The sequence below is a fragment of the Coenobita brevimanus genome, chromosome 38 (assembly GCF_032717465.1).
Source record: "Coenobita brevimanus isolate Jiangsu-jjx chromosome 38, ASM3271746v2, whole genome shotgun sequence".
Classification (NCBI taxonomy): domain Eukaryota; kingdom Metazoa; phylum Arthropoda; class Malacostraca; order Decapoda; family Coenobitidae; genus Coenobita; species Coenobita brevimanus.
Window position 1 is genome coordinate 2,978,333 of NC_136991.1, and position 11,668 is coordinate 2,990,000.

The 11,668-nt window shown below is 39.7% G+C and overlaps 1 protein-coding gene across 3 annotated transcripts in view; it reads right to left on the bottom strand.

Moving 5' to 3' along the window:
• Window positions 1-1,549: 1,549 nt before the first annotated feature.
• Window positions 1,550-11,668, bottom strand: part of Ctl2 (Choline transporter-like 2) — a 124,900-nt gene continuing 114,781 nt past the window's right edge. For all 3 annotated transcript variants that reach the window (XM_080269886.1, XM_080269884.1, XM_080269885.1), the window contains exons 7-13: window positions 11,057-11,291; window positions 9,774-9,948; window positions 8,983-9,093; window positions 8,548-8,705; window positions 5,747-5,932; window positions 3,195-3,303; window positions 1,550-2,305 (exon numbers count right to left, since the gene is read on the bottom strand). In XM_080269886.1, the coding sequence (XP_080126012.1) occupies window positions 1,976-2,305; window positions 3,195-3,303; window positions 5,747-5,932; window positions 8,548-8,705; window positions 8,983-9,093; window positions 9,774-9,948; window positions 11,057-11,291 (1,304 nt within the window). In that variant the 3' untranslated portion in view covers window positions 1,550-1,975. The remainder of the gene's footprint in view (window positions 2,306-3,194; window positions 3,304-5,746; window positions 5,933-8,547; window positions 8,706-8,982; window positions 9,094-9,773; window positions 9,949-11,056; window positions 11,292-11,668) is intronic.

Consider the following 11,668-nt stretch of genomic DNA (forward strand, 5'->3'; position numbering starts at 1 on the left):
GATCGCAATATATGGAAAATTGCCACTGGGTGAAAGGACATCCATGTTAGGATAGTCAGTGGTCCCTAAATGTAAATGTAAACATCCGTAACTCCTCTCATGGTTGCATCAACTCTAGTATTATATTTGGGATAAAACAAAATGACTTTATTCAGGTCAAGATAAGTCATAGGAGCTGGAAGTGTTGATACATCCATTAACTCTTTCACGTCAACCCTGGTATTGTATTTTACTTGAGCGAACACCAGACTACAGTGTTATTACATACTGGAATTAGCACTGAGTGAGTCATTGGAGATTATGTAAATTACTGATAGAAAAATAAGAGTCAGTTCCATTTACAGTATCAAATGATGAGATGTTCAGTAGGTGCCTGAGGCTGGACTACAGAGTCCTGGAATATTTCATTTCTTCAGTCTGATGATGCACTTTATATTTTAACGTTTTTATCTCCAGATGCCTTTTCTAACATTAGGACAGACTTTTCTGTTTTGATTGGTTATATTCCCTTCATTACCAGGAGCTCTCCAGAGCTGAATAAAATTGTCTGGCAGCAGGAGAAAAAAAAAAAAAAAATGCAGTGAAGTGTTTTGTCCCACTGAGAGAAATCAAAGCAGTCAGAGGCTACAAAAATTATATACTGTGAATAACCCTTTCTCTACTACTGATGCACCTAGGAATTATATATGAGGTAACACTAGACAGTTATGGTCAGCTGAAAGAAATCCATGCAGCCACAAGGTTAAGTATACATGACTACAGCACAAATTATACAGAAGGAATATTATCAATAGCAGACTTAATAGTTCTTCAATCCTTACAATAACCAGATTACTGTAAATTCTTGTGGGTCAACAACTCCAGCATTCCACCTAATGCCAGATGATTCTATTCAGCTGAGAGAGAATCAAAGAGCCTGAGATTGTTAAAACCATCATCTTTAATCTTATCATGGTTGGGGGAGCTCTAGAATCGTATACCAGGTAATGCAAGGCAATTTTATTCGGCTGAGTAAGTTACAGGAGCCTCAATGCATTAAACAGCACCAATACAGGCCAATTAATCATATATTTTCCTCACTACAATAATGTTACATAAATGACATTATACAATGCATCTTTCTTGCAACTATTCATGAAATGTGTTCTTATCACAGGTGAAATACACTTTTTTCATGTAACATAGTCCTCTAGAACTCTTTCTCAGGTAAAATCTACTCTTTTCATCTAACCTAAGTTTTCTGGAACTGTCTCTCCCAAGGATATACATTAGTCTGAATAAAAGCAAAGGATCCTTTTCTCTATTATAAACAATGTCTACAGTAATTAGTTTTCTCGATTCCTCTTTCTTCATTGTGTAATAATGTTCTTGTATGACACTGGTACTTAGTCCTTTTACACTCTTCCAAATTTGTGATCAGCCTTAATCTAAGTTTTATGTTCATCTTCATTATACTAAATATTCTTAATTTTCTTATGAAAAAAAAAAAAAAAAAAAAAAAAAAAAAAAAAAAAAGTGAAAATGGCCACACATTCAGTCATACATCACTCGACGTCAAACTCCTCAGCTCTATTCCTACTTCATAAGTATAAAAAATCTAATGGAAAATTAACTATATAACTTAAGGATATACTTCTCTGTGTTCCTCTATGTCCTCATTCATCAGATCCTCAACTAGGAAATAAATGAGTCTACTGTATTTGAACATTGAAAAATGAGCATAAAATAACTAATCACATACCATCATAAATAAAAGTTCAACAATTCCCAGCCAGCATTGTGTCCTGCCTTCCGTGTTTCTCATACCTCCACACACATCAGAGAGCATCCTAAAGTCTAATGCTTTTTGTGCATTTCATACTGGAACTGTATCACAAAACATTTTCCTGTAATGCCTTCCATCACCACAGCTGGCAGAGAAGTGTTGGCAAACTTCTGCTTGTGATAGTACAATACTACTCCTTAACTACACATCTCACTCTTCCTTGAATTTGTTCTTCTTTTCTAGTATCTTCATAAGATCCTTGCTCATGTAGTATGGCTTCTCACTTGACCCATCATTGCGTTCACAGTCCTCAAGAAAACAGAGGAAGAGTGTGTCTACGGCCATGGCATAAACATCAAAGAAGGCGCTGGCAATGAAAAAGGTGCCGATGGTGATGATGATAACAGGAGTCAGGTAGTAATTCATCTCCGGTAAGTACCCCTGCACTGGTTTTATTTCTCCACTGAATATGTAGAATGAAGCTATGCCCACTGCTCCCACCACAACCATCTTGCCAATGAAGAGTAAGAAGTCTGTTACCTACAAGGGGGTGGAAGAGGAGAGATGTTATTAACCCATTCAGTTAGTGATTTGTTTTCTTGTTTATCCTTGCTAACATGAGATTATTTTATTCTGCTTAGGAATGATGTTTAAAACCAGAGAGGTTAAATGAAGTCTTTGTTACCCCTTCACTACTAATGGCTCGCCTAAGTTTAATAATCTTGTGATAATAAGACTAAAGTAAGAAATATACCCTTAGATTGAAAGGGGTGTGATGAGAGGCATAAATCATCCCCTAAGAAAACAGTCATGCTGTATGTGTCCCTTGAGTCCAGTAACATACTTTTTATAACATTCTTACTACTGCACTTTCATACTATTTAATTCAGCATTGCAAAAGAAGTCAAATTGTGAAGAAGTTGATGGAGATTCTTACCCTGTCACCACAAATGATTTCTCAAAAGTTAACAAAACAGAAATAACTGGAAAAAAAAAAAAAAAGTCATCATATGCAAGGAGTTAACTACTGTATTTAGCTTTGTTAACCCCTTCATCTAGGGATATACAGTATTACCAGTAACTTAGTTAATTCCTGCTTACTCTAGCTTATTTTCATCAGTTTTGGTGAGAAGCAAGTGCATTTACAGTACTAAGTTATTTTTTTTCAATTACACTCTACAAATACTATGTATAATACCTGTTAATACTTAATGACAGTGGTGTTAATGATTACATTTACTTGAAGCTGTGGATACCACAAACGTATTTCAGTTTCTGCCTATGTTCACCAACGATTTTTACATATTTGACGTCGGGTATTAGCAAATTTCAACTTAAAGAACTTTTAGAGTTACAAACCAACTCTTGGAATAAAGTAAGCTATAGGGGTGCAACTGTAATAAGAATGGTTATATATCCGATTTCATACCTTATCTAAGACCACCACCCGAACGATGTTCCTCATGATAAGAGAGAAGGCATTCTTGGCAGACACGCAGAAATTCTTACCATATATGGCACAGTAAACATAAGCATTCCTGAAAGATAGATTCATCATTATGATCATCATCATCTTATTCCTCAGTCCCACTAATACATGGGGTGGAGAAGAAATATGCTACAGGTACTTCAGTAATTATCTGATACTGTACAGGCAATCCTTGTTAAATGGGATGCACTTAAAAATATCACAAAGTTTTCATACAGTTGGAATTGTAAAATGGGAATAATTGGCAGATCAACCTTGCTGGTAGCAAAGGAGTAATATTGTAGCCAAATTTTCCTTAATTCAATGAAGACTTAATGGGGGGGGGGGATGGCATAATGAGGACTTACTGTAGCACATTTCATCCACACTCATAACTCTTTCAATTTATTGATGTACCTTTTAGTCTTTTCTTGCTATCTCCAGATGATTTTGGGGGGGTTTCAGAGACATACTGCAATAATGAGGTAAGTGAAGGCTATATCTGAAATCTCCTGTTCAATATGTCTCTCCAAAGCTGATCAAAATACTGTAGTCTGTAGAGCATGAATAAATGAAAATATATAATCAGATTGAAGGAGTTAACCCAAACATCATCCTACAAGAACCACTTAATGTCTCTCCAAAGCTGATTAAAATACTGTAGTCTGTAGGGCATGAATAAATGAAAATATATCATCAGCTTGAAGGAGTTAAGCCAAACATCATCCTACAAGAACCACTTTCAGCAGTATATCCCACAGCAATTTTCCCTACTGGAGGCACAATTTCATATTACCAGACTGGAGTGCAGTCATCACCTGCCTCCTCCAGTGAACAATACACATCACAAACAAAAGAAGCATTTAATCATAATTTCATCATCTAGGTGGCTGTGTACTACCTTTTTCTAAGCAGATTATTTTTAATGCTGTATTAGCTTAATCTCCTTGTGTATGTTAAGTTGAAACTGATTGTTGTTCCCTTAGGTATAGTGCCACAATGTTATATAACCTGTGCCAGGTCTGGGATAGGCTTCCTGTACTTTTAATTCACTCTGGGGTGAAAATTCATGAGCAAGGCATCAACTTATGCATAAGCCTCATCCAGGATGATGTATGTCACAGCATGGCTGCATATCACTGCTGCATTCAGCTGTTTGCTTGCTTCTTTGTGTATTCACTCAGCCTGAGTGCTCCTGTCAGTGTTATTTCTCTCCTTGTTAATTTGGGCTTTTTGGAATCTTTCTGGGTGAGATATCTTGCCTGTTTGTAGTACTGTACTGTAGGACCAGCCTTGATACTTCAATATTGTCCATTCAGCCAAGTTGTGTGTGTGTGTGTGTATGTGTTTTGCAGGGAGGGGGGGGGGGACAATGGGCCTATGTTCGCAGACACTGCTCCTGTGAGCCATGTATCCAGCTTAGTTTCCCATTCAGGGAGTTGCTTTCTTTTGTATCCATCCATCATCCAATCCTATATTGCCCCATAAGGAGCGTAGAAGCCTGGGGCTAGGCAAATTGGTCCTGACATTTAAGATGATAGTGACCAGCCTCACTCATCCCTGAGTGGCATTACGTGAGCAATAAACCCCAACCACCCCTTGGATATAAACTTTCACTGGCTCAATACGATTGGAGTGCCGTAATTACCCACTAAACCACCAGGCACCATAATTTGGTTATATGGTTACCACCCAGCATCGTATTCCTGGTGTACGGGAAACCATTTGGCTTGCCACTCAGTGTAAAGTCACCCATAGGAAGACGGAACAGGTATTTTCATTTTATTTTTTTGGTGTTACCTCTGCTTTTTATTTCTAGGTTTTTCTTGTGCCTAACTTTGGGGAACAAGGGTTCTGTTACTCTCATCTGAGCCTTAGGTCAACTCATGAGGCATTTCCTTTTGACAGGGTCTGCCGGGGAAATTAACTCCATTTCATGATGTATATCCTAAAATAGTAAAATTCATGTGATCAAGCAAAAAATATATCCTTGGTGTGAATAAAGCAATGCTGACAACTCTAACACTCTCAGGCTTTTAAGACTTGACAAAATAAAATCACCTGAGTGCTAGGTGGAAGAAAGTACAATACGGAAAGTCTCTGCTGTGTGTCTTTTAACGTTCAGTTTTGCTGGCTATCAACGTCCACAGTAGTTTACAAAGTATTTGCTTGTTAAACAAAATTTTGCCAGATTTCCTCAATTTACAGTAACAGTTGTATGGAATAAATATGATAATCTAGAACACACTCCTGACATACAACAAGGGCTGACTATACTAGGAGGTACTGTAAAGGGATACTTTCTTGCAACAGCACCAATATACTGTAACTGGGTGGTGAAGCCGTCAAGTCATACATCCCTTAACTTCCTCCCCGTCCCCAAAACAAAGATGGCAGATTGGGATGAGGGGAACTTCAGTCTGCAGTCCACTGGGTTCATGTTTCAAATGAGCTTAGGGCCACAATAACTATACAATATGTGGAAGGGTGTGACTATGATAAAGTTAAGTTACCTGTTGATAAACTTGAGGAACTTCTCGAGGCACCACAGACAGCAACGGCAGCAACACAAGAGACAGCGAATTATTTTGCTGTCCGTCTTCTCCTTCACTTTTTGATCAATGTACTCCAAAATCACACGGATCATGCGAACTATTGCTATGATCAATGACCCAAATGCCAGCGTTCCCAGGTGATATCTGAAAGTAAATACTTGTATATGACTTTACCCACTCCTAGTATCAGTGGGAAATAGGGTGCTGGTGATGATAATGATGATTTGGCTGTCCAGTTTTTCTTTCACCATGCGGGTAATGTATTTTAGGATTACTTAGATCGTGCAGAGAACTGCTATGATCAGCAAACCAACTGCTAGTTCTGAAATGATACCAAGAAGTAAATGCCAAGTTATTCATCCTGTACACTGTATCAGTGGGAAATGGGGGAGGGAGTGATGATGATGATGATTACAACAACAAAAGACCCCCACATATCAATGCAAAATAAGATTAGGACGATGATGATGATGATGGTGATGTTATTCTATGTATCAGGAGAGAACATGATTATGATGATGATGCTCACCCCATGTATCAGTGAAATATAGGATTAGGATGATAATGATGATAATGTTATCACGGCATAAGTCTACTGAGTGCTGCAGGGAACGTATACGGAAGAATTATTACAGAGAAAGTAAGAGACATGTGGTAGGTGGGGGCACTCACCATCCACTTACTCAATGTAGTGCTGCACTGGGTGTCTGCCCTTTCCTCTTTTCCATCCTTCCTCTTCTGTCCTTCTGCTCTTCATTCTTTCCTCTTTCTTCTGCCTACTGGTGACTTTACACTCCTTCTTCTGTCTTTCTTTCCTCTTCTTTCTGCCTATGGGTGGCTGTACACTGAGTGACAAGCCAAATGGTTTCCTGTACATCAGGAAACAATTTAATACGCTGGGTGGTAACTATGTAACCAAATTATGGCACCTGGTGGTCTGGTGGGTAATTAAGGTGCTCCAGTCGGACTGAACCCGCGTAGGTTTATATCCAAGGGTGGGTGCCGTTTATTGCTCACGTAATGCCACTCAGGGATGAGTGAGGCTAGTCACTCTCATCTTAAATCAGGACCAACTTGCCTAGCCGCGGGTTCTTATGCTCCTTGTGGGGCGACATAGGACTGGATGATGGATGGATGGAAGTAAGAGATATCAGATGTCCTAATGAGTGATGAACAGGGTGGATTTAGGAATGGCAAAGGATGTGTGGATCAAATATCTGCAGTGAGACAGACAGTGGAGAAGGCCTGTGAGAAGGACTATAATGTGTTTATGGCATTGATGGATCTGGAAAAAGCATATGACAATGCAGACAAAGAGGGGTTGTGGAAGCCTCTGCACATATACAATGTAGATGGTAAGCTGCTAGATGCCGTCAAGGATTTCATGATGGCAGTGATGCATTTGTAGGGTAAATGGGCGTCTAAGTGAATGGTTCATGATCAGTGTAGGCATGCGACAAGGTTGTGTGATGTCCCCATGGTTGTTCAATATATATATGGATGGGGTGATGAGAGAAGTAAAAACACAAGTAATGGAGAGAGGGATGGCGCTGTTAATGAATGGTGATGGATGGAATATCTCAAATTTGTTGTATGCTGATGACGCAGTGCTACTTGCAGATACCGGACAAGAGCATGGTAGACCAGTGCAGAGTTTTGTAGATAACTGTGAGTGTTGTGCTTTGAGAGTAAATGTAAAAAAGAGTAAAGTGATGGTTACTGAGGGAGAAGGTGACTCCCAGTGGGATGTCACTGTGAATGGAGAGAGACTGGAATTGGTGAGAGAGTTCAAATACCTGGGTACAGTGACGGAAAGGAGGAAAATGTGCAAAAGAAGTGGAAAGTAAAATGACACAAGGAAGGAAAGTAGCTGGTGCTATGAAGGCCTTGACGAGACTGGAATTGGTGAGAGAGTTCAAATACCTGGGTACAGTGACAGAAAAGAGGAAAATGTGCAAAAGAAGTGGAAAGTAAAATGACACAAGGAAGGAAAGTAGCTGGTGCTATGAAGGCCTTGATGAGAAAGAGAGGCTAAGTGTTGCAGCTGCGCAAGGCTTACATGAAGGCGTGTTAGTGCCAAGTTTAACATACGAATGTGGGACTATGATGTGGCATGAAAATGAAAAGTCATGAGTCAAAGCAGTGGAGATGGACTGCTGAGGAATGTATGTGGAGTACAGAGGCGGATAGGATATGGAATAATGTGATACGTAAAAGATGCGGAGTGAGGAAGTCTGTGGACACCAGAATCGAAGAGATTGTACTGAGATGGTTTGGCCATGTGGAGAGAATGGATGACAATAGAGTGGTGAAAAGGTATATCTGAGCGAATATGAAGGAGGGAGGAGACAAGGTAGGCCAAGGAGAAGGTGGAGGGATATGGTGGATGTGTGTAAGGAAGAGCGGTATGGAAGTTGGTGGGGCTAGGGGTCTGACAAGAGATTGAGTTGGCTAGATGAATGTTGTGAGCAGTGCATGATCAGGGATTTGGCACCTCTTTTTAATGTGACAGCATTCAGATTGACTTTATTGGATATGTTTATGTAGAAGCTACAGAATGAGGTGAAGGTTTTGTGGTGTAATAGATAGAGCCAGGGTTCCGGGGGCTTGAATGATGAATGAATGGAAGTGTGGCCCATTGGATTAGGCAAACTTGGGCTGTCTGGAAGTTTCTACTCCTCATCCTGCCCTAGGGTGGGAAAGGAAGTCTGGATGATTATATACTATACATAATACCTTCACTACTCTGATGCATTTACCTCATTGTCCTTCCTAGGCTCTCTGTGACAGCAAATGTGGGAACATCCTTAGGCTTGTTGAAGGCCCAGTACCAGGATGCAAATGCTCCAGCCAGCACCATCTCTCCAAACGCTGACATGAAGAACATGGTCCAAAACAGTGCAAATAAGTTGTAGATCTGTGGAAAGCAGGGCAAGGGAAATAATAAATACAGCAAGTTACATACTGTAGCATTTTTTTTTTTTTTTATGAGAAATTTAAAAAATACCAAAAAAATTTCCTTTATTCCCAAAACTTCCATTCAGATTTGTTGTATCTTTATTATTTCATTTTAATTACTGCCAGACTACAGTATTGCTTTCAGCTGCAGGATAGCCACTATGTCTGAATGGGGTTTATGTATCCACATGCAACAAAATGTATAAAAAAGGATCAAAAGGACATTATCAACTCACATGGAGGCGAGGAATGTTTGGGTCCACAACATAGTCATAGAACTGGCATGATGCTCCAGCACCAGCACAACTGTTGTTATCAAATGTTTCCATATTACAGGTATCATTTTCCTGTAGAATAGACAAATGCTGATTAAAATGATGATCATCACACCATAAACTTGATTTATGCCACCTATGAGATGGCACAGGATTAAAAGCCTATCTGCTCAAGTAATGTAAACAAAAGTCATTAAGGCAGCCAATCAGTTTTTCCTAAATCCTAATCTTCCCTCACAATATGACCTGCAATGACTTATGTTATATCCAAGTCCTGCTCACTGAAAAGGGATATGGGGAAAACAACTTCATTCAGGAATGTTTGAGCTCAGAGAACAAAATCAGAGTTACGCTGGTTCTGAGCTGGGTGTTATGCATCACTCCTCTGCCCCCTCTTTCTTAAATATCGGGTAGTGCACGAACTAGAAGAATGGAAAGAGAATGTATGAAAAAGAGTCAAAATATAAACAGCATTCCCAGAGAAATGGGTCACACAAGTATTCATACAGTACCTATGAAATCTTCATACAATCTAAAAGCAAGGAATAAGAATGAAAGAGAGAACCATAAACAGCATTCCACAGAAATGGGCCACACAATCATTCAGGCCTACGAAATACTGGATTCGTCCCACAAGAAGAAACTCGTCAACATTTTTACTACAATGACTGAACTTCGATATTCATTTTTAATAAACTCCTTACGATTTGAATCAGTAGGGAGAAATGCTGTTCAATCAAAGGGTTAATTACCTTCAGTCCCATGCATTCACAATTTTTTCCTGGGTCAGTACACATGATGCGGTACTGTGCCTCTCCTGCTGATGCCAGCAGAACAGCCACCACACAGAATAGGGCCAAGAACACCAGCTGGAGTATATAGGGCACCACCGGAAAGAACAGCGTCGACATGATGCTGCCCACAGCTCTGATGGTTAACATGAAAACACAATGAGCTCCTCTTACATCAAAATGAGCTTACAACACATAACTAAAACTTCACTGACTGACTTATTTACTCAGTCTTTCACTCTCATACTCTGTCATCCTCACTGAGCCCCTCTGATACAGAAACAAGCTACATCACTCTCTCATCAATACTGGATAATGTCACTGCTTTCCCTCCTCCCTCCTTTCATTGTCATCACCCCTCACTCTCCTTCTTACCCTGCTACAGTATACATACAAGAAGTGTTTTCTATTTTATACTAAAAATGGTCAGAGCTGGACTGAAACCGTTGCATCTTCCCAATAAACAACTTTTCCAAATGCAACTATAATTCCTTGCATCATCATTTAAACTCTTGCCATCCATCCATCCATCATCCAATCATATGCTGCCCCATGAGAAGCGTAGGACCCCGGGGCTAGGCAAGTTGGTCCTGACATTTATGATGATAGTGACCAGCCTCAATCATCCCTGAGTGGCATTATGTAAGCAATAAACCCCAACCATCCCTTGGATATAAACCTACACAGGCTCAATCCAATCGGAGTGCCTTATTTACCCACTAAACCACCAGGTGCCATAGTCTGGTTATATGGTTACCACCCAGTGTAGTAAATGGCTTCCTGGTGTACAGGAAACCATTTGGCTTGTCACTCAGTGTAGAGTCACCCATAGGCAGAAGAAGAGGAAAGAATGAAGGAAAGAATGACATAAGAGGAAGGACGGAAAGAAGAAAGGATGAGAGGAAAGGGCAGCCATCTGAGAGCAGCACTACATCGAGTGAGTGGATGGTGAGTGCCCCCACCTACCACCATATAAGGATAAAAGTTACCCACTTGCTTTCCCGCCTGATAAGTGCAATGACAATACTGATCCTTTACACAGAAAGACAACACTAGAGAGACATAACCAAGACAGAGATGGTAATGATGATAAAAACCTCCTATTTGCTTTGGCTGGAGAGTTGATGACAATCTGGATTCTTTTATGCTGGAAGATGAGGATGAGGAGAAACACAATCAGGACAACATTGGATATGGTGATTATCAGGATGGTGATGGTAATGAGTATGATAAAAGTCACGTACTTGCTTGCTTGGCCAATGAGAGAGATGGCAATCCTGATTCTTTTACGTAGGAAGATGAGGATGAAGAGACACACAATTAGGACGGTGATGGTGATAATGAAAAGCACCAGCCATGTTGTCTCCAGCTCGGCATATTGATTGAACTCCAGTGTGAACTGGAACTCCTGCTTGGACATCGTGGAGTTGTCTAGGTTGTCTCGTAGTGTCAGATATTTGTTGAGGGTGTAGTAGGAACCTGGAGAATAGAGACATAGTACAAATATATTACAAATATGATAAAGAAATATCATAATTATTATGAGAAAGAAATACAAGTGTAATTAAGGAACAAGAAAACAGTTGTAATGGGGAGGAAAAGCTGCATGTCTTGTAGCACTAGGTATTTGTTCTGGATGTTGTTGGAAATTTTTTAGGAAACATAGTGAAGTAATCTGCATTATATGAAGTGTGTAATGGTTTTAACCACACAATAATAACAGAAAAATTGCCTATTCAAGTTCCAGTGCTACCTGTTATGGTGATTTGACAGGTTTCCCCAATCTACAGTACCAGTTGTTTGGTCAAAGTCAGCTGTACAAATACAGTTTAGCAATGAAAATAAAATGTCAGGGA